The sequence below is a fragment of the Rosa rugosa genome, chromosome 1 (assembly GCF_958449725.1).
Source record: "Rosa rugosa chromosome 1, drRosRugo1.1, whole genome shotgun sequence".
Taxonomy (NCBI): Eukaryota; Viridiplantae; Streptophyta; class Magnoliopsida; order Rosales; family Rosaceae; genus Rosa; species Rosa rugosa.
The window spans coordinates 45,710,337-45,737,823 of record NC_084820.1 but is presented as its reverse complement, the minus strand read 5'-3'; the positions used below and the strand labels follow the sequence as shown (position 1 = coordinate 45,737,823).

General features: G+C 39.0%; 3 protein-coding genes and 1 non-coding gene across 19 annotated transcripts; 1 reads left to right on the top strand and 3 right to left on the bottom strand.

Moving 5' to 3' along the window:
* Positions 1–4,567: 4,567 nt before the first annotated feature.
* On the bottom strand, positions 4,568–6,752 carry LOC133725100 (palmitoyl-monogalactosyldiacylglycerol delta-7 desaturase, chloroplastic). Its single transcript, XM_062152219.1, has 5 exons — positions 6,000–6,752; positions 5,751–5,891; positions 5,503–5,643; positions 5,298–5,404; positions 4,568–5,035 (listed from the first exon to the last, which is right to left on the bottom strand). Exons 1-5 carry the CDS (start codon positions 6,594–6,596, stop codon positions 4,843–4,845), a joined length of 1,179 nt encoding a protein of 392 aa, XP_062008203.1. The 5' UTR covers positions 6,597–6,752; the 3' UTR covers positions 4,568–4,842.
* Positions 6,753–6,909: 157 nt separating this feature from the next.
* LOC133725101 (protein POST-ILLUMINATION CHLOROPHYLL FLUORESCENCE INCREASE, chloroplastic) lies at positions 6,910–10,772 on the top strand. The gene is made up of 8 exons (XM_062152220.1): positions 6,910–7,152; positions 7,847–7,973; positions 8,190–8,274; positions 8,354–8,432; positions 9,547–9,660; positions 9,753–9,865; positions 10,250–10,360; positions 10,456–10,772. Exons 1-8 carry the CDS (start codon positions 7,050–7,052, stop codon positions 10,567–10,569), a joined length of 846 nt encoding a protein of 281 aa, XP_062008204.1. The 5' UTR covers positions 6,910–7,049; the 3' UTR covers positions 10,570–10,772.
* Positions 10,773–10,993: 221 nt separating this feature from the next.
* Positions 10,994–11,065, bottom strand: TRNAQ-CUG (transfer RNA glutamine (anticodon CUG)). The gene has a single exon. It is a non-coding gene; the product is annotated as a tRNA-Gln (tRNA).
* Positions 11,066–17,669: 6,604 nt separating this feature from the next.
* LOC133738658 (uncharacterized) lies at positions 17,670–21,424 on the bottom strand. Of its 16 annotated transcripts, none has more exons than XR_009860224.1 (12): positions 21,096–21,424; positions 20,900–20,948; positions 20,632–20,789; positions 19,884–19,975; positions 19,724–19,759; positions 19,215–19,357; positions 19,010–19,104; positions 18,759–18,896; positions 18,581–18,665; positions 18,252–18,353; positions 18,031–18,123; positions 17,670–17,949 (listed from the first exon to the last, which is right to left on the bottom strand). XR_009860224.1 is itself a non-coding variant. In XM_062166240.1 (4 exons), the coding sequence occupies exons 2-4, from the start codon at positions 20,755–20,757 to the stop codon at positions 19,592–19,594; spliced, it is 378 nt and encodes a 125-aa protein (XP_062022224.1). In that variant the 5' UTR covers positions 20,758–20,789; positions 20,900–21,424; the 3' UTR covers positions 19,364–19,591. The 16 variants fall into 16 exon arrangements, 1 of the variants encoding a protein (XP_062022224.1); XR_009860233.1 differs by having other exon boundaries at positions 20,632–20,750; XR_009860226.1 differs by having other exon boundaries at positions 21,184–21,424.
* Between the last annotated feature and the right edge of the window lie 6,063 nt (positions 21,425–27,487).

Below are 27,487 nucleotides of genomic sequence, written 5' to 3'. Positions count from 1 at the left end.
GATCCGGCGTAGAAGATCACTGCTGATCCAGTACTCGGTTCTGTTCAAACAGAAACATTTGATTCCAATGCAGATGTAATCAGTATGAAATACAGAAATTGAATTGTTGTACCATAATAAACCAGGCTGTGTACTTACGTGTCTTTCACAGCAACGTTGAAGAAGTCTCGATAGTGCCTTGCCACTGCTGGGTCCAGTGTTTTCCATGTTGGCTTATCGCAGTTGACACCCTTGATCTTGATCTTGTTCTCCATTTTTCTCTGGGCCTGCGGCATGATTCCAGCTTTCTTAGGTGCATCTCACTTCCTCATTTTTGCTTCTTTGGGAGTGTTGTACTCCCATTCCTCTTCTCTGGCCTTCTTGGCACCCCTCCTATATGTTTTCACATTCTTCTCTATTGAATGTATCTCCGCAGTTTTCTTCTGTTTTTGCTGTTCGATTTGGGCACCTTCTTTCCTTTTTTCCTTTCCTACAACTGCCATCACTTCTTTCTCAGCAATCATCCTTATTATGTTATCGAGTTGTTCTTCCTCTTCTTGATTCCCACCTTCTGTTTGTTCCGGTTGTTCTCGGCTTTCTTCTTGTTGTTCAGGTAGTTCCATTGAGAGAGGAAACGCATTTGAGGTCACCGTCTCTGTTGAATGCCCCACACTGGCTGCATAATGTGTTTCCTCCCCCACGCTTGGTCCAAAGTTTGGATTTCCATCCTCAACTTCATCTTGGTGGGGCACTTTGGGCGAAAAAAAAAAAGGAACTATCTGAAGCTGTCTTTGTGGTGGGGGGACATCTCCCTTTTCATTTCCAAGCCTGATGTACAAAGCCCTGATGAGGTTATTTTTGGCCCTCTTTTCTTTCTCCAGATCTTTAATCCTCTCATCGGCAACCTTTAGCTTGGCCCATAATTCTCTGTTCTGCGCATTCAGTTCATCATTTGCTTTGGCAAGCCTTCCTAGCTTTGCCTCCACTTCCTTCGCGGGCTTTGTCTCACCAATGACTGCCTCCATCTCACTGATCAGTTCTTTGATATTCTCGGTTAGCCTTTCATTTTGTTGCTGTTCTACTTGGCTTGCCTGTGGCACCTGCAAATAATACAACCAAAACCTGTAAGTAATTGATCCCCAATAATGTGTTCACTGGGGGTCAACAATAATATTATTAGCCCCCAGTAGATCACCATAGAAGCACCCACTACATAGATTTACAAGCCAATTTCACATCAAAGGCCTAATTTAAGTTATAACAGAACTAGTGAAAAACATTATTGGGGGCCAATAATGTTTCTATTGCCCCCAAATAACTGGTAGTAGACAAGCTCGGTTAAGTTACTAACCCAATTGTCAAAGCTTGGTGTGTCCTGCACCTCATCACCCAAGTCGAGGTCTTCCAGTCCTATATTCGCAGACCACGGTCCAGCTTTTATTAGATCCTGTTACAGTCAAAATGTCAGATCGATGTAATAATGAGATATGTAAATGCATGTAAAGTTATCATGTTTTGCTTACCACGGAAAGGTTCTCATTGCTGTACAGCTGCTCCAGGTTAAATATTTCCTTTATCGACCATCAGATGAATCTTGGAGTTTCATGCTGCTTTCCAGGTATCCAGGTCTTTGCCTTGGTCTTCTCAAGAAACCAGTAGTAGATGAGAAGAAGACATCCATTCATTGTAGCTGGACTGTTTTTCCTATACTTTTGGAGCCCTTCCATGAGGAAGTCCAGAATAAGCCTTGGCCAATTGTACATGTTTATGGTCCCAATTCGTTCACATACGGCGACCATATCCCATGTGATCTGAGCTCCGGTTCTGCTGAAGAAGAATGTGCTGAAGAGATAGGTTATCATCAGCACGGCTATCTTACGGGCGTCTTTCTGTTTTGCCGGCTTCGTTAACTTAGCTGTCAGCTTCGATTCTACTTGAGTTCTCAGGATAGCTTGCTTCTTCAAAGGGCTGCCAAATATTGGGGAGACTACCATCTCATCCCTCACCACCCTCCTGTTCACATTGAACACTTCTCCTTCAGCCGGAAGGTGAAATAAAGCTGTGACATCCTCCTCCGTTATTTCCATAACAATATCCCCAAACTTCCACTTGTTGTCTGTGCGGTCGAAGTGCCTCATAATTATATCCAGGTCCGCTTCATGCTTGTGGAGCTGGATCTCGGTTATCTTGTCTTGCCAGAATGGTTCTATCATTTCACCAAAATCTGTGCTCCTCAATATTTCCTTCGTTTCTTCTGGTATTCTCTCCTTGTGTGCATCTACCACTCTCCAGAAGGAATTGAGCGTGCACTTCTGCTGCTTCCACTCAATCTTTGCTTTTTGGACCTCTTTCTTCTGAACATCCTTCTTATTTTCCCCTTTCCTTGGCTTCTTGGCTTGACTCATCTTCAATTTAACATTTCTCCTCTTCTTTGTTTCTTCTTCTTCTTCTGAATCCTCTTCCTCTTGAACTGTTTTCCTTTTCGGCTGTTGTCTTGTTTTGATTACAAACCTCTTCGTTGTCTGTTCGCCTTTTGATTCTGATTCTTCTTCAATCGATTGTTTTGAATCTTCATTGACGTCCTCATCAGCAGATTCTTCATAGGAAATTGCCTCTTCCTCTTGTCGCTTCCTCTTTCTTATTTGGTGTAATTTTTGTTGCAGAGGCTGGTCAAATGTTGACTCTGTACCTTGGTCGGAACTCTCTGAACTCCGGACATCTTCTTCGGAGTCATTGAATAGGTTGAACTTTGGTGTAGCCATTCTGCGCGCAAGCAAAACCAAAATGATCAACTTATAATAAAAAAGAAAACATTACTGACAACTAAAAAACTCATTATGGGGTGGCAATAATGACTCTACTGCCCCCCAATAGATCACCAAAAATGCACCATTTTGTAGGATTCACAGAGTATTGGACTTTATTACACAGAAAACAACAAGTATTCTCTGTTCTAGAATTGGAAGCCTTCAACAAAATGGGGACACCACATTATAGTGATCATTGTCCCCCATTTCAAAGTCTACTGGGGGCCAATAATGTGTCTACTGCCCCCCAGTAGACCAACAAAAAACACCACGTTTACATTGCAATATCAGATTACTCACATTGTAGAACAGAGTATAGATTTTGGCCCCCAATACAAAGTCTACTAGGAGGCAATAATGTTATATATTTTATGGGTGGCAATAAAAGAAAACATTACTGACAACTAAAAAACTCATTATGGGGTGGCAATAATGTCTCTACTGCCCCCCAATAGACCACCAAAAAAACACCATTTTGTAGGATTCACAGAGTATTGGACTTTATTACACAGAAAACAACAGGTAACTTATCAAAACACCACATTGTAGTGATCATTGTCCCCCATTTCAAAGTCTACTGGGGGCCAATAATGTGTCTACTGCCCCCCAGTAGACCAACAAAAAGCACCACGTTTACATTGCAATATCAGATTACTCACATTGTAGAACAGAGAATAGATTTTGGCCCCCAATACAAAGTCTACTAGGAGGCAATAATGTTATATATTTTATGGGTGGCAATAAAAGAAAACATTACTGACAACTAAAAAACTCATTATGGGGTGGCAATAATGTCTCTACTGCCCCCCAATAGACCACAAAAAATGCATCATTTTGTAGGATTCACAGAGTATTGGACTTTATTACACAGAAAACAACAGGTAACTTATCAAAACACCACATTGTAGTGATCATTGTCCCCCATTTCAAAGTCTACTGGGTGCCAATAATGTGTCTACTGCCCCCCAGTAGACCAACAAAAAACACCACGTTTACATTGCAATATCAGATTACTCACATTGTAGAACAGAGAATAGATTTTGGCCCCCAATACAAAGTCTACTAGGAGGCAATAATGTTATATCTTTTATGGGTAGGACTCCACAATAGGCTTTCAATCAGTCTGCATTTTCACTCCATTTACACTTTATATTCAAAAACCAACTTTCATAACTCTATTTCGCAAGTATTATCCAGAAACCCTAGATTTCACAGATTACCGCTCATCCAAAGTCGGTTTCACAAAACATGAACCAAAATTAAGCTTTTAACAATTTTACATTGATTTATGTAATAGATTCCGCAGAAAACATGAAATTCTGAAAGACGAAGTTAGAAATTGAATTTTTATCTGTTTCGATGTCTCCGAAGCCGGAAAAAGGGAGAACCGTTGCAGGACCTGGAAGCGTAGTCGCCGTTCAACGGTGAGTACTCAGGTCTGTGTGACAGAGAGAGCGAGCGAGCAAGAGAGAGAGAGAGAGAGAGAGAGAGAGAGATATGGAGGGACAAATAGTTTTGAATTAGTTTGACGTCTCTGAGAGAGTGGTAACTGACGAGTCGTGTGCTTTTAGTGTAGTGGCACTACCGTAATATCATTTTTTTCGAAGCCTAGATGAGTAATGACACTGTTGAATTGGGAAAGTCCATAAGTGGGCACAAACAGTTGAAGGTAGAGTGATTGGGGAAATTATGGTCCAATTATGAATAAGTGGTCACAGCCCCTATAATTTATATGTTGATTATTGTATGTGCTGATTATAATTTATCATAACAAGTGTGCGAACACTACAATCACGTCACGTAAGTGACAAATATTAAATTCCTCATAAAAAACAAGAAACTGCTATTTTGTGTGTGTACTATACCTCATACACCGAGTCACTTTACCTACACGCATCAGTCAACACTCAAATCATGTTTTACACGAAACTTTCAGATGGATATCAACCTCAGGTTCAGTTGCCTTGTGTAACCGAAATATGAATTGTGAAGCATGCGTCTTAAATGGGAGGCATGCTTTTTGAATGATATTCAAGCTTAGCTTGGTTCCTTTAGTTCACAAAGCCATCCTTTGTTTCTGTACCTCTGTTGGTACCTTCACATCGGTGGCCAATCCAATAGCTTGGAGCAATCTCACAACATACCAAGTCATGTCAAGCTGCCACCAATCCAGACCATGTCTAGCTGAGTACTCAAAAGCGTGGTGATTATTATGCCATCCCTCTCCAAATGCTAGTAATGCCACCCACCTGAACAAAATGAAATTTGTTAGCATCACCTATCTGATACTAGTTAATTCAGCCCAATAATATTCTTGTCGATAACAGCTCGCATGCTATGTTGCCAGTTATCATGAATGAACGGTACATTTAATTTTAGATTCTACATGAACAGGCATTCAAATTCACAAGCACAGGGCACAGCATATCAAAATCTTTGACAAAAGAAACCTTTTGTTGTTGTAAAAAATGTACATATAGCAAAGGTGTAGAGATATAGTAGAAGCAATACCAATTGTTCCTAGACAAATCACCAGTTTTCCATGCTTTCTCTCCCCAAACATGGCAAGCTGAATTTACCAGCCAAGTAATGTGGTACACCCAAATAATCCTCACACCCTGCAATAGTAATTTTGCAACACATTATTGTTTAAAAACTGTTATATGACACAGAAGTCCCTTCAGCAAAATCAAAACTAAAAGGCCATCACACTTACCATTCCCCAAACAATGAAAGGGAACCCTCCCATCGCATATAGTAGAACACCAAGAGCAATTGGGTGAGCAATGTAAGTTGCCTTTAGGACCTGATAGAAGGGCTGCTTCTGTAAATCCCCAACATTATCTAGGCCCCCACACTGCAAATTTCACAATAACATATAATTCATAAGAAAACATAACACTGAGTGAATATGTATTTGTACCACATTTGATGCACAGAACAAAGTGGCAGAGAATTTCATACCCTTTCAGCCACAGAATCAGTATCAAAGAGCCAACTCATGTGACTGTACCAGAATCCTTCAACTGGGCTATGTGGGTCTTTCTCAGAATCACAAAACTGGTGGTGGTACCTATGTGTACAAACCCAATCAATTGGGCTCCCCTACAAACCCATAAGTTCAAACACTTCAAAAACCATTATAACTCCGAATAAATACAGGCTATTTCAAAATCCAAATCTTTCCCACAATGAAATTGAAATTGCACATACCTGAAGTGCTTGAGCTCCAAAATAAGCAAACAAGTACTCAAGCCATTTGGGAAGCTTGAAACTCCGATGTGAAAGATTCCTATGAAAAGAAAGAGTGATACCAAATAGACCGGTCACAACATAAAGTGACACTGCCACCCAAAAAGCTCCCCAATTGAATTGAAAAGGCGCAAAAAGACTCAGAACATGCATTCCCACCACAACACCAGCTGTGGCCAGATCCTTTGAGCTCCATTTTCTCCCCTTAAACAAATATCTAGGCCTCTTCACAATCACATCAGATAATATAATTCTCTTATATTTCTCTGGCTCTGTTTCTGGCTCTGGTTCTGTGGATTCTGCCACAGCTGCATTGGTGGTTATGGAAGGTACCGTTCTATTAGAGTTGGTGAGAAAATGGGTGAAAAGCTTGGTGCTTGATAAACATTTATTGGGTTCTGATTGTTTTGAACTGCAATGAACAAAGTTGAGGACCTTGGAGCTCTGAGGAAGTGGCCGGAGACCAAATATTGGGCTCCCTGGCCGGCGAAATGAGCGGTGGAGATTGAAATAATGGTGGGTTTTGGGATTGGATGGTGGTGATGTGATCAACCCCATGATGGAGGAGGAGGGTTGTAGTTGTTCGTTAACTGATACAGAATTGAGTTTTATGCAATACTAGCACAAAAAGTTGAAGAATTTGGTTGGGGGTTTTGGTGGGGTAGATGGTTTGATATTTTGTGGCGGTGTCAAATTGCTTAGATTTCGTTCAAAGTCCACCAGAAGAAGAGAAAGAGACAAGAGAGATTGGATTGGGTTTGGGCTTTGGTTTTTGGGTTCACACTGTGAGGCTGTATATGATCCAGATATCTTTTATCCTTGCTAAAGATTTTTCCTTTCTCTGATATTTGTGTTAAATTTGTGTCTCTGATTGCTTATGCCCTGTCATTATCTGCATCTAAAGATCTCTCTAATTTACTCAACTGTAGACTCTGCCTAACTGAGGACTAAAGCTATACAGTTTTCTCTCTCTCTTTGTTCTTGGCAAAGCACACTACTAAAGTGTGATTCATGGCAGCAACAAATGGGTCAATCTTTGCTTCTTCCACTAAACCATTTCAGACCACACCGTCCATTCTCAGCAGCAAAGCAAGTCCAGCTTCAAACACACTTGGTGGGTTCTCCTTAATCTCTGCTATTGCTTCAAATTATTGGTTTTCCTTCAAATTAATTATTTTATGGTTACGTGTCAAAAACTTGTGATATGTGATTTGTTGGAAATTTTAAAACCAAATTCCATGATTCAGATTGTGTACATGTTTCGATTGTTAATTTGTTACTCATAATAGTTTATCTTGGTCAAAACAATCACTTCAAGTGGGCGTGTATACGTGTTTTGCAGGCCACAATTGAAAATCATTTATCTTATAGAAGTCACTTTTGAATTTGTAAAAGAGATAAGGATTTGCTGTTAACCTTATCCCATTTTCTTAGGTTTGGATGCCACAATAAATCTATTTAGGTTGATTATATTGTGTGATTGCATTATCCTTTATCTTTTTTATCTTCCCCTTCCATGATCTATCCTGTGTGGCTTTGTTGATACTTCCTGAGTCATCAATTATCCTTGATTCATTGGAGTTGAGATAACTTGAGCATGTGTTGTTTATTGATATCCTTTTTTTGGTTGCTTTTCTGATTCTTGACTTGTTCTGCAACTCCACTCTATGATTTCATTGAATATTAAACTTTTTGAGGGTTTTGAGTTCTATTTCAATTCCATGTTTTGCATATAATTTTCTCTGGTCATATTGTAGTTAAACGTGTGGTCATTCCTCAAATGCATAAACTTCTACAATGTAATGCAGGTAGCAGTTTTAAGGGTTCTTCATTGCCCAAATGCCCTTTAAAATGGAAGAAAGTTGTCAAAAGCAGTGGAAAAGTTTGTGCCGCTGCAACAGCTGTTGCAACAACTCCAGTAGAGGAAGCCAAAGAGTATGTATGAGTTTTCAAATTCCTCTTACTGCAATTGTATTAGTTTCATTCTTTTTAAATTTGAATTAATGAAATGAAACATCAACTGAGATTGAAGTGAACATATTATTGACAATGGCGTACTGGATTTCTGTTTCTGACAAAATATTTCTTTGCCTCCGGCTTGAGAAGTTGAATTGTGATCATGTTATTGAACATTCAACTTCTTTTTCTCAGGTTCACACTTCCCTCATGGGCCATGTTTGAACTTGGAAGGGCCCCTGTATATTGGAAAACCATGAACGGTCTTCCTCCTACGGCTGTAAGTATGTTGTACAGATCTCATTGTGTTTTCTTAATTGTCAATTTGCGATAGTAATATCAATTACAATCTTTGACAGGGAGAAAAGCTAAGGATTTTCTACAATCCAGCTGCAAAGAATCTTGTTCCAAATGAAGAATACGGGGTTGCCTTCAATGGTATTTTTCGATACACCATGTCCATGTGACTTGAGGCAACTTACAAATGCAAAGTTGCAAACAAGCTTTTGTCTATAGCTTCTTTTACGTTATCTTTCTGCTTCCTCTTTGCATTGCAACTGGAGAAGGCACTGTAGATAAGCAACAGATTCTAGATCATCCAATATAACCTAAACAACTTATTTTTAAGGGCGCAAGGGTAGTCCTCTATTCAGTGTTTAAAACCTCTCCTCCCTAGGCTCCTGTTCTGTGTTTAAGACCCATCACACCTATTCCCCCTGTTATTTGTTAACTTTTTATGCTTGCCCCTTCTCAGGCTACATGAGAAGGAGAATGTTTGCTTGATGAACATTGTTTCCTATTCCCTGAGCTTACTTTTTTATTCTCATTTGTACTACAAGAGTACTAAAGGCTAACGACTTGTTGTTGTTGTTGTTTTTTTTTTTTTTTTTGTTTCAATAATATCTTCTTCTTAAGTTCCTGTTTAACAGCATTGTTGTTTTCTCTTTGCCTCACTTATGTTAATAAGCCTTGAGGGATTAGTACAATGCTCAAATATTTGGAGTCTGTCTTGGCTCCTTGTGCTGCATTTTGGGCCCTGGAGCTTCGAAAGTTCTCCCACATTTCAGTTCCTTTTTTTTTTTTCTTCTTTTCAACAGCACAGTTGCTTCCTCTTGATCTCACTTATGATTATGAGCCACGAGGGATTCGTAACAATGCTGAAATGGATTTGGAGTCTGTCTTGGCTCCTTGTGCTGCATTTTGGGCTTTGGAGCTTCGAAAGTTCTCCCACATTTTAGCTTTAGTTTTCTTTCTACAACAGCATTGTTTTTTCCTCTTGATTTCACTAGTGATTAGGAGCGAATTGCAGTTACGTCATTCATGTCTCTTTGCTTTAGAGCTTCAAAACTCTTTTCTAAAGCTAAATTCTAGAGTTAATCATGTTTTACTATAGGAAGCAGCATTACCATGGATCAGCATACTATTTAGTATTGTAACATTCTGATTGCTTATGTTCTTCTACTCTTCGATTCACCGTTCAGTTTGGATCACTTATGCCTTTTCAACTTTTAAGTCACAGTTCAATTCCTTGACCTGGATGTATTCTCCACAGGAGGTTTTAATCAACCTATAATGTGTGGTGGTGAGCCAAGGGCAATGCTTAGAAAAAATCGAGGCAAAGCGGATTCCCCAATATATTCCATCCAAATTTGCATTCCGAAGCATGGTTAGTAGTGTTTGTTTTATTTTATTTATCTCTCATTTCTTGGCCATACAATTTTGTTTCCTGACAGTGTTCAACTGTTCATTATTCTCCAGCTCTGAACTTAATTTTTTCATTTACGAATGGAGATGAATGGGATGGTCCTTACAGATTACAATTTCAAGTTCCCAAGGGTTTCAAAAACAAACCAATTGAATTCTTCAACGAGGTAAAAGGACAGTCAGTCAGCATTTTCAATCTATTACCCCTTTAGCTTCGAATTGCTTACACCTTACAGTATGCTGCCCAAGGCCAAGTTCTTGTTTAGGAGGAAACGAGAATTAGTTTTGAAATTTTAAATCAGTGGATTTATGAATCACCTCTGTCATCATGAGTAAAAACTTGGAAATTTAGCATAGTGAGTAATTCTGAAATACATAAATTAGACAGTAGATGCACATGTGTTTAGAATTCTAAAAAAAAAGTGAAAGACTGAAACACACTCCTGATATATGTTGCAAAAGCACTCAAAAGACACCTTTTTTTTTTTTTTTACCAAGTACAAAACTTGGAAGGCCTCCTAAAAGTACTTGGATGATGCATTTTATGGCAGGGACTTGCCGAAGAGCTGAGTAAAGATGGTGCTTGCGAAAGAGCAATCTTTCCTGATTCGAGCATTGTTGTGAATAGATGTACCATCATGGGAAATTTGACCGTTGAAGGAGTAAGCGAATTCTTCATATTCACAACTATTTATCTATCCCTATAATCCTATTGTTAACCGTATCCGTAAATTTAATGGATTGAATACCATTGCAGGGTGATCGTTGCAACCTTGATCTCAGACTGGGATGCACAGATCCCAGCTCACCTCTTTATGACCCGAATGCCAATGTAGACGACGGAACATGCCCAATGGATCTGGATTCTTAGTAGCACTTTGTATTGCAGTACTATCCCCATCTCACTCGTAAATATGTCGCGGTGTGTAAAACATATATCGTTGTATTGTGTCAGTCTCTGAAGGGTATAGTGGAAAGCTACTGAGATTGTTAGCACTATATCATAAATTTTTATACGGACTACAAGCCATAGATGCAAATTTCATCCGTGCTATTTAAGGTAGCATTGTTTTTGTCTCCCTGCTGATTTCCTAAAGGAATGTATACTAGTCAGGCGGATACATATATAGTTACATAAATGAGTTTATAGTTAGACATCAATTTGAGACTGTTTTCATCGCACTGTAGGATTTAAACTCAGGAGCTCACATACAAAGCCTGGATCCTGATCTGTCCGGCTGTTTCAAAAAAAAGTAGATTGTCAATTTGTGAAAGTCACTAATACCAAAAAAAGGAGGTTCCACCGAGATTTGAACTCGGGTTACTGGATTCAGAGTCCAATGTCCTAACCGCTAGACCATGGAACCGTTCGTTTATTTGTTGATGCTTTAAATTATAAGTATGCGGCGGCATAAGAAAGAGTCAAACTTTGTCAGCATGAGTCTGATTGTGATATACATAGAACACTGGTACAGATGAGATAGTATTATACCCGACATCGTAATGTGAGATCCAAATTGTTTGGTATTTGGGCTAAGACTTCGTTTGATCTTCGATTTGGGATTCAAATCTTAACTTCACGTTTACTTATCTGAAAAAAAAAATAAAAAAAAAATCATAAATAGGAGACATGTGGAATGAGAGAATGAAGGAATCAGTATGAGAATATTTCATTTTCATTAAGTTGTTTCCTTACCATATGAAATCAGAGTAATGCAACTTATTACAATTGATGTTGTTTACTAATGTTCATGAATCAAAATTAAACTAGTTCAATTACTAAAATAACCCTACTAAAATAAATGTTAATGAGAGAGTATATATATTTCTAGGGTTATGGTAATTTGGGGTTATTGATGAATATACATAAGGATATTTTGGGTAGAAAAAAATACATTTTTGAGGCTTTCATTCCTAAACTCACACCCCATCTTGGTTGTTAAATTCCGAGTTATTCAAAAATCGATTCTTGACAATGAAGTGTGACCCACACCCATTCCAATACTTATATATGTTAGTAAATGCATGAACACCGAAATCATACCCTTAATTTCCATTCTCATTCTAAGTAAAGGTGCTATAAGAGTAAAGAGAATTCTTGTTCTAAAAGTCCAATTTAGTGTTGACTAATCTAATTTGATGTTTTGTAGAAAATCTTGACAAGAGGAGAAAAAAGTGAAATTCCAGCGAATTTTTCATGCACTACCACTTTAGATAATAGAAATTAGATAATGACTTCCGATAATAAATCCCATATGTCCATAAAATGAAAAAAGTGTTCACTTTTAAAAAATGGTTGCATGCATATTTACTTTCAAAACAAAAGTTCACTCACAGTATACGGCTAAGCCTGCCGTCGATCCGAACTCTCCTCGTGTGGGCCTTCCTCATGTTCTGTACGGAGTAGCACTCATAAATAACTAACCAAAGACCGGAATTTCATTTTACGTTAACCAGAAACTAAATTCTAAACAACGCCTCCAAGTACTAAATCCTCCAATCTTCCTCGGATTCAACCCAAACTTCACCACTAATATCGATTCATCGATTTAAGTATTCCATAGCATAAACGAGGGAAATCCAACGGTCGGATTCCCAAAAATCGACATCTGAAATTCCAAACTTTGGAAATTCATGATCGATAACAAACTTCCTCTGATTTCTACCAAAATCATAACCACACGTTCTATACACTACAACCAACCCAACTAGCTAAAACAGAACTCCGGAATCGGTCCCACGCACCGCCAACAGAAGGCCAACCCTCGAACCGGTTATCAACACCTATGCCAAATTCTTCCTCTCATCATCTCAAACAACATTCACTACTGCCACAAAATCCAATTTAAAGTACAAAGACCAGAATTTACCTCGAAAGCGAAAGGGGCAATTTGAAACCCTAGATCTTCAATTCTTCGATTAGTCCTCCACACCTCAAATTGGAACAATAGGTTTAGAGGGATTGATGTGCGTTCCAAGAGCTCCAAGACCCAACAAGAAATTCCATCGGACGTGGCCGGAAACTCAAGTTCCGACCAAAAATGCAGAAAGACGGCGCTGACCTCTTCTCCTCCTTGGTGCACCTTCTACAGCTTGAATTAAGCCACCAAACCACCTCAGACTTGAAGAGGATGGTGAGAGCTTTCTAATTGTACTTGTGGTGTCCAAAACCGTCACTGGACGGAGGAGAAATCGTCGGATGAAAATTGACAGTGTCGGGGGGAAGAGAGAGAGAGAGAGAGAGAATCGCGGGGTAGGTTTCCGAAAATAGAAACCTACCATAGTAAATTTCTTCATTTGATAGAAAGTTACCATGAATAGTAATTTTAGTTTTTTTATCATAACTTTGGACCCCCTAATCGGTAAAACAAAAATCGAGGAAGGTAAAACTTAGGGAAAAATTCATGAATAGTATCCGAAGTATGACCCACTATTAATTTTAGTACACCAAGTTTCAAAACATAAACTTTAGTACATGAGGTTTCAAAATCGATCCATTATACATACACGACGTCAATGACGCCGTTAGTTTTGTGTAAGCTGTCGTATTTCAAAGGGTAAAACAGTCTCTTCAATTTTTTTGCTCTGAGCACCCAGCTATCTCTCTTATCTTATTCTGGGCACCCAACTCTCTCTCTCTCTCTCCCCAAAAGCCCTCCCTAGAACACGACTAGTCTACTGCTATCTGGCCTCACAGTAATGGCGACCTCCCTTTCCTCAATTCTGAACCAACCTCGCCTTCATCTCTAGAAGTCATGTCATTTCGCTCTCAGGTTCCTCAATTGGAAATCGGAAGCAGCTTCCGGAATCCGATGCTACCATCGGCAGCAGACCACTACTCGGCTACAAAGGAGGAGTTGTGGCTCCAGAAACTTCTTTCACTCCAGCTCTTCTCCTCCGAACCACTTCAACGGCCGCAGCCTCTGCCACTTCGTTGCCTAGACTGCCGCTGTCACTACCTCTGAAGCTGGAGAGTCAGATCAGGTCGGTATTGAGCTTGGTCTGGAGGAAGAACTGGAGCGAAAGGGCAGACGCCGGACAGGTGAGATTTCGGGTCGTGGACCAGAAAGACGGTCTCCATGTCTCCCTTGCCGAGGACTGTGATGGCTTTGAGGTTGTCGAGGTTGAGCTCCGGTAAAAAATCTTACTGTTATGGAGGGTAGGATTGGGGATAGGGGCTGTAATCGGAGTAGAAACGTGGTGATCGGTGACAACGAAAAGAATAAGGAAAAGAGATCCAGGCGGTGATGGATATGAGAGTGGCTATGAAGGAGATAAGAAGAGGAAGAAGCGAAGTCACAAAAGGCCAAGGGGTCATGATTCTAGACCATAATCTAGTGCTTCTGATTCTTCAAGTGATGACAAAAGACATAGGCCTCTTGAACCCGTACTTCTCGTCATCAACAGTGGCGGACATGGAGGAGAAGCCGTCGGAGGCCATTGTTAGAGTTTGGGGTAGCAGAGTCGGTGAGCAAGGTTGAGAGAGAGAGAGAGAGAACCCATTAACAAATGAAAAACCAATTTTGCCCTTCATTATGTGCATAATGGCATGCAGACTGACGGAGTTATTGACGTCGTGTACGTATATTTGGTCGGGCTTCATATTTGATGTACTAAAGTTTATGTTTTGGAATTTGGTGTACTGAAATTAATAGTGGGCCATACTTCGGGTACTATTCATGAATTTTTTCCAAAAACTTAAACTAATTAACTTATATACAATAAAAGGAGGTAAATTGGATACGAGACGTATCATGGATCCGCCACTGAGCAGGGATGTCAGATGCATACAGTGGCAGATGGACTTAGAAGGCTATATGGGCTCAAGCCTAGACAAGATTTTGGGCTAAAAACCCTTAGGTATATATATATCTCTACCTTTCAGCCCATACCAGCCCAAAGAAAAAAAATATATATATATATCCATCAATCCGCCACGACTCACTCGCGTGTATTCCCAGTCTCCCATAGACCACAGCACAGCCTCACACAGTCACACTACCTTTCGCCTTCTCGTAAACGAGGTATGTCTATCGATCTCCCCTGTTTTGAATTTTTGATAAATCTCTGTTCAGCTGTTCTTTAGTTCTTCTTCCTGCTCTATTTTTCCCAATGGGGTTTTCTCAAAGAAATCCCAGATCTCCTCTCGCCGATTCTGAATTTCTGATGTAATTGACTAATTGTGAGTTCGGCTTTTCTGTATAAGTTGAGGATTTGGGGGGGGGGGGGGGAGAGAGAGAGATTCCATGTTAGCTGAGGTCTGAGGATCTTGATCATGGTCGGTCAGTCGGTGGATACTTCTTTCGGTTGGTATGACCGTATGAGAGTTCGTTATGTACTTCTTTCGTTATGTACTTGGACACTTGGTATGAGAGTTCGTTATGTTGCAGGAATGAAAGTTGGGCTTTTGTGTATAAGTTGAGGATTGGGATTGTTGGGAGTTGTTTCATACTTTGTTTTGTTGTGAGAGCTAGTGTTTGCTAATTAATTAGGCTCAATTTCATGTTCTGTTGCTTGCTTCAATTCTTGATTTTTCAGATTTCCAGTTTGATTGGTGTAGATTTCATTTTCGAGGGTTTAGGTTCGTCAAGAATCTGTGACTTGGTTTTGTTGTGAGAGAAAGATGAAGCTAATTAATTAGGCTAAATTCCTGTTCAGATTTTTTGTTATGTTGATTAATTGCTTCAATTCTTGATTTTCTCAGAAATTGATTAACAATGGCAAGCAAAAGCTCCAAATCCAACACCAAGATTAGCACGATCAAGATTAACAGCCCCCACTGTAGCGATATAGTCTTTGATTGGTGAGTTGGGTGCTATCGGTTTTGGGTTTGTTTGTGTACACTGTTTCTGGTGGGTGTTCGGAAACATCAAACATGGACTGGTTTTTCAGCTCAAACATCAAAAAAATTTGTGCACTTCTAATTAGCCTAGACAACAATTGGATCCTGGATCCGCCACTGGATGCATAGAGATGCATTCAATCTTTAGTACATACAAGAAACCAACTGAATAGTTTAACTTTAGGAGGAAGCTTTAGTTTCCACATGCAGGATAAAAGCTTTGATCAAGAATGGGAGTCCAGATGGGCCTACTGGAGATGATAGACGGATTTAATTATGAATTGACCATTACCCGAGGGACCCTAAACAAATTCATCTGGTCTATTAGATAGAGGAAGAGGAATAGAAGCAATGAATTTGTGAGTGTCTTCTTTCAAAAGGTCTTGAACCAAATTTAGATTCCAAGCACCATTATGAATAACTTCAGCAACAGTAAGATTTAAATCTAGTAGAGGTTTAAGATGATCAGAAACCAAATTGTACAGAGGAAACGGATACCACCAATTAAAAGTCCAAAAATTAATTTGATGGCCAGTGCCAACTAACCATTGTATTCCTTGAAGCAATAAAGGCTGAGAATCAATTATACATTTCCAAGCATGAGATTGAGTAGCATTTTTATGAACAGTAAAGAAAGAGTCTCAATGAAAGTACTTTTTGTTTAAAAATTACGAACGCACCAGTTAGTAGGTCTAGTTAAGACTTTCCAACCCAATTTAGCTAAAGTTGCACAATTAAAGATGGAGGTCTGTCTAACTCCAAGCCACCTTTGTCTTTATGGGAACATACCTAGGACCAAGCAATAGGAGGACGGGCAGCAGAAGAGCCCTAAAAGAACTTGCGGCATTTAGCGTCAAGTTTATTAGTAACTGTAGCAAGACACTGGAAACAAGAAAGGACATGGTTAGGAAGACCAGTAAGATTAGCTTTTAATAAGGTGAGTTAATCTCCTTTGGAAAGCAGATAAGCATTCCAACCTGCAATCTTTTTTGTATACGAAGAAGCAATTCTGAAGCATTAACAGGATCCTTCCAGAAGACAATGTTCTGGATGCCAAGATATTTTCCAATGGTAGCCTTATGAGGAATTCCCAACAATGCACAAATATCTTCTTTAATAACACGATGAACATTAGAAGAGAAATAACAAGTAGATTTGTGGAAATTAATTTGCTTACCTAAAGATGTAGAAAACATATTAAGGGTCGGATGAATATTCCTAGCTGCTGTACTAGTAGCTTGTCCCAAAACTAAGACAATATATCATCTGCAAATACAGGATTAGAAATCCGCACTACTAGAAATCTGTTCATTTACATCAGTCCAGAACCGATGTAAAACTAAATTCTGACCGATCTCTTAGTGGCTGATGTAAAAGATGCAGACATCAGTATAAGCGCATTTTTAACCGATGTCCCAGACAACGACCAACATCGATTCTAAACCACAAATCGATGTATAATCGTTATAATCATCATAATCTTATATGTTAACTATATTTAATTCTTCATATTTTCACATTTTATGCTTAATAAAGTATATCTCGAACAATATCTAAGTGAACATTTAAATCGATTACAATTTCAGAAATGATGTCTAATACTCTCGTAGACATCAGTCTCTAAAAAATTTTGTTTGTTCGTGTCCATTTTTACGTGCATCTTGCCGCCTTATTCTCCTGAGAACGATGTATGTGCCTTTAGGCAACATCAGTTAATCTATTAAGAATGATGTTTTATGTTACTAGGAACATCGCTTTTCGTTAGTTGAAACGATGTCTAGTAGTTTTGTAGACATCATTTCTATTTTTTAAAACCGATGTCCTGTATTTCATGGTAAATCAGTTTACTTTATAACAGCTGATTTGTACGTTGACAGTAGATAACGGTTTGATATTTAGATATCGATGTGCATTGGTTTTATGTACATCGATTTTTGGGTGACATTTTGATATGTTCATAATCATGAGACATCAGTCCAGTTTTAGGTATTGATTTGGAATCTCTGAATTGACATCGTTTTCTTTGACATTAGTGTTTTGTTTCCCATTTATATACATAAGTTCATATATATAAGAATGATGTGCAAATAATCATCTAGCTGCTGGAAAAAGAAATACATTTCTCATCACCCAAAAATTGGGGCTTTCCATTAATTTTCTTTCCAAATTCATGATTCAACATAATTCACAAAATAAAACCCAAAACCTACAAAGGCTAGCCTAGAAACATATTAGCAACCAACTACAAAAGTACGTTCTACACCAAACTTTGCTTCAAGCAAAAACTAGCCTTACTCAAAATCATGGAAGCCAAAAGTCTTACACCAAACTCTGTATATAATCAGCCACTTCAATGCACACCTCGTCAATATCATTTTGGCTATATGATTTGCATGCCTTTGCTGCCCACTAGAAATGTATAAAACAACATATAAGTCACAATCATTGAGTAAAATCCCACAGTTCACTCAAAGTAGGATAAAGTCTTACCTCTTTCCTTAAAACATGTGTTATCAATAAGGGACCCTATAAGTAATGTAACAAAATTCTTCAACCAGGGGTGCACAGATCTCCTCATATTTTCTGGAAATATAAAGTATTTTGTCAAAATCATGTGCCAAGTGTAAAAGAGAACAAAATATAAGATGAACAATCAATACATAAGTAGTTTTAACACACTGCAAACAAAGAAGGATGTAAGTTCTTACGACCTTGTGATTAATTGTTTTCTTTGTTCTTTTTTCTTTCTCAGCCTTGTGCTTATACCAAACCCAAAGTCCAATCAACATCCCTTACTTCAATGGAATAGTCAACTACACTTCAGATACATGGATGAAAATGTTATCACAGCATTTTAGAAACTATGAATTCAAAAATGCAGTTCATTAACAGCAGTCACAAGCATGCTTTCCAGAATTTTGTCATAGGACATAAATATTTAGGAACTTTATGCCCACTGAGCACAATAGCAAACAAGTGACAACAGCAAACATGATACTTTCTGCCCCCAAACAAAATATGTAACAGAAGACATGCATACCTGACATAATGAACATCCCATCTGGGCTAAAAGAAGCCTCTAATTTAGCATTGCTTGAGACAAGCTTTACATTGTACGTGGATAACTAAACAACAATGACGGCAAAACCATATTAGAAAGACTACATTATCCATAAATCCAAAGCAAAAAAAAAAAAGAGAAGGAGAAATCTACTTACAAGCGTGCCACAGAACGAATCAAGTACAAGAATATGTCCATCTGTAGTAGTTAACAGCATAAGTCTCCCATCATTACTGAACTTCACAACATTTGCATCAAACATATCTCCCCCAACAGAAAAGATATCAAAGGGACCCTAAGAAGATTTAAATATCAAAATCAGCCGTGCTAAATTTGTCATACACAAAAGTCAAAAGATAGCTCCTAACTTGCTCAATCCACATATGTATTGAAATACAAATAACTGACCTTTTAATACACGTGGGCATCAAACATTTGTATGTATCCACCAAAGGCAATTGTAAAAACTAACCCCTGATCATCATAAGCTGTGGCATGCCTTCCTTGTACACGCAAAAGACCATATCATATGAATACAAATTGGAAATCTTTTGAAGAAGCAATATAAGAAACCTGCACAGTTTCACCCAATATCCAAACTCCAAGCATCTACCTGGCACTTCTTAGCTCGTTGATCCCAAAGCAGAACTGTTCGATCAAGAGAACCAGAAACGAAGCACTCTTTGCGTGGTAGGATGAGAAGTAAAGCAAACCAAATCAACCCCATACTTTTTGCTGTTAATGGTCTTCAAGCACCTGTTAAATACAAACAAAAGAGTAAACCTTAAACCCTAAATCCTACAAGCGAATAGACTCATCATCACTAGCAGTCACTCTATAACTCGAAGCCTTGTGAAAATCCAACGAACTGATTCTACCATTCTGTAAAAACGCAATTACTTTTTCCCTTTCAAATTCACCAAGTTAAAAAGATTAGGGTTTTGATTCAATTGAGCTAAAAGCGATCAGAAACAGAGAGAGACAGAGCCATTACGTAGTCCCTGAAAGGCTGAAAGCCAGCCCAACTTCCATGCTTTGGAGAATCTCCACTAGATACAAATTTAAGAATGAAATTACTAATGGAAAAATAATACAAGAAAGCAGTAGGCAAAGAAAGAAAACCTGTAAAGGTGACTGCAAGAAATCCCTGTAACCAAGCTGGCATAAGATATTGAAAGAGTCAAACAAAGATAAGAGCTGGGGAAAAATGTACATTCCATATACGTGCGCACAAATACACACATACAAATGCATACAGAGAGAGAGAGAGAGAGAGAGAGACCTCAAACCGTTCTTGCTCAGGAAGAGGATCCATCCTTTGGTAAAGAAAGCCAACATAATCCAAATACGGTCTCAAGGGATGTTTCTGTACACCTGAATGACAAGAATTCTTTAGAAAAGGAAATATGAAAAAGAGGAACTGAACATCTGTGCTTTTTTTTTTGGACGAATAAACATATAAGCTTAAGTTAATAAAGCTCATTCATTTATGAAACATTTTAATTCTGAAAATTCTTTTCTGAAAATGCAAATGGTAATAATTAACAGGCAATCAGAAGCACTTCTGAAAAATTTGGTGTCAATATAGTGGCTTTAGCTTTCCTGGCTCATCCAGTTAATTTACTTTTTCAAGGAAATAGTATATGCTTCAAGTATTCAGGATGATACATTTGTAAGCTGAATATAAGTCTTACATCAACATTGTTTTCATTATTATTTGCAGCTATGTCTAAATTCATCTTGGTAAGACTGTGTATAGATTGTCCTGATAGAACTATCTGAAAATTTTCCATGACAAAGATTAGTAAGGTGACAATAAGATTAAAAGCATTGATAAAATTAAAAATAATCAGGTCACATTTAGTTGGGTAAATAATAGACAATCGCTCAACTCCCAAAATGCAATCGCTCACAAGCTAAAGAAGAACAATAAACCACAATGAACAATCAAGAGCTAAAAAGACTGAATCAAATCCATATGAACGAATAAAAGCTGAGAAGCTAAGACTAAAATCAAATCCACAACTCACATCGGAAGCATTGCTGAAAAGCTGGTTGATCTCTGTCGGGGTCAGGGTTGGGGTCGGAGGCTGAGAAAGGTGGAGATGGAGCTCAACATTCAGAGCCTCTTCAATTTCTTCGACTCTTTCTGCCATTGTAACAGTGTCTACTTGGTTGAATTAAAATTCTACATTCCAAATGAAAAAATTGAAAAGTAGAAAACTGGATTGAAGCAACAATAAATATAAAACAAATCCAAATTCAAAATTCAAATAGGAATGAGGCAAATTGACTCACACTGGCTTTTGGGAGGAGGAGCAATGATGGGCTTCTTCGTTTGGGCAACCTGGAAAGTCAGAAACAAAGTTAGAAAAGAGAGATTTGCCAATCGGAAAGAAATTACCAAATCACGGGAAGAGTTGAATAGGGTTTCGGGCGGAAGCAAAATCGACTCGAATCCCTCAAGTAGAAGAAATCAAATTCGAAACCGGACCTGTTTAACAGCGGGCTCACCGGAGCAGTGTCATATTAGAAGAGAGAGAAAATCAGTATTGGTGGTGGAGAGAAGAGAGAGAGAGAACCTACGCTGGTGGTGGTCGGAGAAAAAGCTCGAGGTGGCTCAGGTCGGAGAACGAGCTCGAGGTCAGGACGGAGAACGAGCTCCAGGCTCTGAGCTGAGGTCGGGGCCCCGGGTTAGGTCGGAGAAGGAGTTGTGGTCGGCGGCGCGGGTCAGGTTAATTGGAGAAGAGCTGAGGTTGAGGGACTCGAAGAAGGAGGCAGTGAGAGTTTATCAATTAGGGTTCGAAAGTTTCAGACAAAATGACCAAGTGTTGGGGAGAATTAAAATTTTGGACCCAACGTTTCTCAAATTTTTAAACTTAGTCCCTCCGTGTTTTTTTCAAAATTTTTGAACGAAAACTTACACATCAGTTAATTTAACGACCGATGTTTATAACCACAATAGAAATCGATATTTCATAAGCCGATGTTTATACGTTTTTTTTACATCGCGTACAATTCCGACCGATTTAATAGTGGTGATGTAAATGAACAGATTTCTAGTAGTGCCGGAAGCCTAAAGGTGAGGGTAGAATGCCAACTTGTGGCTTAGCAGTCTGAGTAAGGTTATTAAGCTGTCGAATTAAAGGTTCCATAGTTCCATACACAGAATAAATAAATAAGGAGGTCGGGATTCTGAAAAATTTACCGAAAAATGCTGCAAACTCGTGACGACCTCTACTTTTCACTTCCAATCTCAAAAATAAAATTCGACCAACTTCAAAATTTGAGATCTCACAGTAATCAACCAAGCTGAGCATTTCTAGCCTAAAGCTGAATTTTTATCCAAAACACCATATAGAGCAACACAATCATACAAATATCATAAACTTCTTGTCTTAACTCTAATGGTTAATTAGGACTACATATGCAAACACAAATCATTAGTTCCTCAACAGAAAACTTAAACTGGCTTAAAGCAATCATCTTTATTCAAAGCATGTAAAGAAAATGAAGACAAAATGGTGAAAGGGGCACAAAAAACGAATCTGTCCCAGTTCACATCAGTATCGGCAAGGGCCAGCTCTGCCCTAGTCTCAACCTTAGCTTCCACTGCCATGTTCTTGCTCACCGTTTCTTTCTTTTTTCCGGGTCAGACAGATTGATTACACGCATTTCTATGCATGTAATTGTATCTAAAACACTAGAAATAAGCTAATCCCTAAGTTAATTAATATGTAATTAATTCATTTTTATTTATTTTGTAGAAAATAAGCGGAGTTGCGGAAACTAGAGAAAATTGTGCGAAATTGGAGCAAATTTGAGTTTCCGACAAAAGGACAAAATTTTCAATGCGGGTCAACCGTGGTCAACGCCATTAAGGGAGCGGAATTCAATTACCTCCGGTAGTATTTGCGGAAGTGCATTGAGAAGAGAGAAGAAGAAGAAGAAGAAGAAGAAAAAAAAAAGAGAGAAAGCAAAACAAAATAAAAGAGAAAAGGAAAAGAAAAAAAATATATATATATCTGCACTATGATGACGTCATCATGACGTCAGCACACCATTCCCTTTTCCCTTCTAGCTTCCTCACCCGTGCAGCCTTTCCTTTCTTTTTTTTTTTCTTTTTCTTTTTCCCTCTCTTCCTCTCATTGTTGGCCAGCTAGCCCTCTCTCTCTCTCTCTTCTTCCTCTCACGCCCAGACCACATATATATATATATATATATATATATATAGATAATTCCCCCATTCCTCTGGCTCCCAAGAACAGCCGCGCCACACCAAATAGAGGCAGCCCCTTTGGGCTGCTCTCTCTCTCTCTCTCTCCTCCTTCTCCTCCATTTTTCCTCTTTTCTTTAGTTTTATTTTAGGGATTTTAAGGATTTACTCACACAAAGCTTCAAGGATCTATCAAATGGCTCAACCTCTACAAGATTCAAGATTTGGGTAATTGTGGGAGTTATAATTCAAGAGTAGTCATGTTGGCTTTCTAGCTAATTGTGGCTATCATTGTTTTCTCCTACACTTCTCTTTTCTTTTCTCTTTGAATTTTGTAGTTTTGATGTCTATAATTATGGGTTGTGAGTAATTTTCTTGTTGGGTTTTAGGGTTGTGTCCCTAACCCAAATTTTGTGTAAAAGATGTTTAATTTAATGTAATGATGCAATTTTCATATGATGGATGCTTATATCTATTTTTGTTGGGTTAAAATGCATGTCTAGGAGCCTAGTCAACTCTAGGGTGTGTATTTTGAGCATGTCTAGGATGGAGTTAGGGGCTTGACTCCCTCTAATTCCTAAGCTAGAAACCTTCAATTTCGTATTCGAGGGGTTATAAGCATGGTGATTTACACCCGTTGCGTGATTGCGCGGGCGGGTCGCTTAGTAGTCTAATTCCTCAATCTCTACGCCTCTTGATGTGAATTAGTGACCCTTGAACCGGCTCTAATTCACGTCAAGTGAGTCCCTACGACCCTTGAACCGGAGTAGGAATACCATGAAAGGGAATTTCGGTCCTTGAGCCTTGAACCGCCTTGGATACGACTACCGCCAAAGTAGGAATTTGCATCTACATTAGATTAGCTTCCGACACATGAGATTTTGGGTGAAGGAACCTCCCTAACACCCGACATTCCCATTTATTTGGTTACACTTTTATTAATTTATTTTCATTTTTATTAATTGCTTTACATTTCATTATATTTTGTTAATCTAAAATCAACTCTCTCAAAATATTGAATTTCGACTCATTGTAAATATTCATCACTAGGCTCTTAGTTTTGATTAGGCTTTGGTGAAAATCAAAGCCGAGCATTGCTAAGGCTTGGTGCCTTAGATTAACATTTTTATTTATTTTCTTTTTCTTTTCTTTGTTTGCTAAGTGTCTTTATTTCCGATTACCCAAGGATTGTGGGTTAGCCACTAATCTCCGTGGTACGATAAACTTTGGGCATAATATTTCCCTATCTTGACAATGATACGTACGCTTGCGTAAATGTGTATCCAAGTCACAGATCTTCTTGCTTTCACCTTTCGAGGGAAGGTGAAAGTAGAATAATTTTAACAATTAGATTGCAAACATCAAATTCGTGATTCAGGGAACAAAGTTGAAAGATAAAAAAAAAAAAAAAAAAAAAAGGGAAAATCGTCCAAACAGTGTCTGAACTTTTCCAGACTATTAATTTTCATACCTATACTTCAAAAAATATCAAAATGGTACCTGACGATTTAAGCTCGACCCAATTTATGTACCTTGAACTTTTCCAGACTATTAATTTTCATACCTATACTTCAAAAAATATCAAAATGGTACCTGACGATTTAAGCTCGACCCAATTTATGTACCTAGCAACAGTAAAGCCGTCAACTCTGTTAAATTTTGAGGGGCAAAATTGGTACTTCATGTATTTTGATACAGTAAATTAATTTTAAAACAATGAAAATCCAAAATAACCCATCCCGACACAAATGGGAATGAAAGCCCCAACCACCAGAATGCTTGCATGGTATTAGTATGTGGCAAACAAAAATTATATATATCATTTAGTTTAAAAACACTTTTTCTTTGACCATTCTGTCATCTTCCTTCTCGTGTTTTGCAGTCTCTGCAAATATCTCTCTCTCTCCTCCTTCTTCATTCCAGATTCAAATTTACCGATTTACAGTTATAATGAAGATCCGAAAACTTACTGTGCTTCTGGTAAAACAATCATTACGAGTTTACTACTACGAATCATAAGCCCGAGACTGAAATGAATTGAATCATAAGCAATCTCAGAGCCCTCTCTCCGATTCTAGAGAGAGAGAGAGAGGATCGTTGACCCAATCCAATGGCTCAGATCTTCGAGAACTTCGTCGTCTGCGGGATCGGACCGGAGATCCGAACCCTCGACTGCGCCAGAGGCTTCCACGGCTTCGCCGAAATGTACCTGTTGTCTTTGCTCGACCAGTTCCCTCCTACCAACCACACTCTCTACCCTCCTCCGCCGCCTCAGCTCCCCACCGTAAGTACCAAAACGACGCTGTTTTTGCTTTGTTTTTTGTCGCCGAAATCGGCTGTGTTCAATTTCATTTGTGGTTTTTCAGTGTGTGTTGTCGGCTGGCGTTTCGTTCTACTCCTTAGGATTTGATTCTAGTGATGCGACGACGTTTCCACAGAGCTATCCCATTGTTCTAACTGGTGAGATACCGGGGGGTGGAGAATGGGTCGTCGATGTCACATGCGGCGCGTGAGGTGGAGACGAACTTTTCCAGCTTCCGAATCTTGGCTTTCACACTCGCTCCTCCTCCGACTGGCTTCACATGCTGCTGATTATAAAACCCCACTCTGCATCAAAATCAATTTCTTGTTCTTCTTTCTTTCTTCCCCTAAAGAGCACTATTGTGAAGTGAATCAATCAATCAGAGAAAGAGAGAGAAAAGATTGGAGTTGTTCTGTTTAGTTGCCTACTTGCCTTGAAGTTGTTTGATAATATGCTTGGTTGTTTGATAATATGCTTGGGTGAAAAAAGCTGGAGTCTTTAAAGTTGATATTAGTGGTTTTCTTATGAGATTTGGAGACAAAGATGAAATCTTTGAGTAGTGTAGGACTTGGTTTGAGTTGGTTTTTGGTTGCTTATTCTTGGCTCTAATTGCTGAGCTTTACTACTTGCTGTGGTGGAAGAAGAGGCTGACCAACAAAGAGATAGAAGATGACTACAGCAGCCCATCAAAAGAGGTGTTCTACATGTTCTGCTGGAGAAGGACTTCTAAGTCTTTGAGCCACATGGCTCATAGCCCCCAATAGCTTTGTTCTTCATTCAGAATCACAGACACACTTGTCCATGAACCAAATGCTCAGCTTCAGCTTTATATGAGAAAGAGAGAGAAGAATTTGAAAGCAGCTGGAAGGGGGTCAACTCCAAAAAAAAAATTCAGAAGTACCAATTTTACCCCTCAAAATTTATCGGAGTTGACGGCTTTACTGTTGCTAGGTACATAAATTGGGTCGGGTTTAAATCGTTAGGTACCATTTTGATGTTTTTCAAAGTATAGGTATGAAAATTAACAGTTTGGAAAAGTTCAGACACTGTTTGAACGATTTTCCCAAAAAAAAATCAATATTGGGATATGTTATGTTGAATATGATAGAAATTACCTAAGGTTCAATTTGTGAGCGAAAAAGAAACCTAAATTCGTGATTCAATTTCTGTATCTCTGTGGTTGGTTTAAGAAACGAATTATTAATAGTAAAATTAGACGGACTTAGATCGCCCGACTGTAGCTGGGTTACATAGATACTCCGGAATGATAGTATCCTTTTAAGCAACTGGTCTTACTCTGATACCTCCTCTCTTTTTTTCTCTCTCGCCTGCTCTTTACCTCTCACTATCGGGGAATAACGGAGCGGTGGAAAAAAACACACACACGTCGAAACCACTTGGTGCCACAGGAGATGCACAGGTGTCAGGGGCAAGCAGGTAAAAAGCCAAAAAAAATAGGGGCAAAACGGACATATCACTATTTATTCAACAATAACCTTCTTCATTTTGTTTTAAATCTTTAATATAGGGTTCTTGACCCATAGCACCAAAATAGGATAAAATTAGTCCACTTATACCACAAACAAAATTTGTTTCCCACCAATCCCACTTAATAGCTAAATGACAATTTTGGGCTCTAAAAAATTAAAAATTACATGTCGCCACTCTATCTCTCTCGCTGTCTCTCTCTCACATCATCGATCTCTCTCTGCAAGGACGACGTCGACGACTCTCTCTCTGCAAGGACGCCGTCGACGACTCTCTCTCATCACCGATCTCTCTCTCTTTTTGTGCAAGGAAGACATCGACTACTCTCTCTCTCATCACCGATCTCTTTCTTTGCAAGGACGAGGACCCCAACATCGACGACCACCTGAGGATCCATCTCTCTCTCTCTCGCTCTGCAAGGAGAAGGACCACAACGCCGACGACGAGGATCCGTCTCTCTCTCTCTCTCTCTCTCTGTGCAAGGACATCGTCGACGACGGCAACGAGGATCTTAATTACAAAAGCTCCGAGTCCGATCATGACCTTCTTCCCCGCACTAATCCCTCCGTCAGCCTTCTTCCCCGTAGTTTTCCAGCACCGACGTCATCTTCGGCATCGTCGGCGTCACGTTCTATGTTTGTACTTTCTCTCTCTCACTCTAAGGCTGTGATTGATTGATTGATTGATCGATCTACAGTACAGTACAAGTCGTCGGCGTCATCTTCTGTGCTCAGTCACTGGTTATATATGAAAAGCATTGAAAACGACCTCAAGCTATCTCTATGGCCATGATGGTTTGCTATTATGGGATTGGTGACCAACTACTTTGGACCGGCTCGACCAAATGCACCTAAGAGCTCAAATTGATTGGACCAAAGAG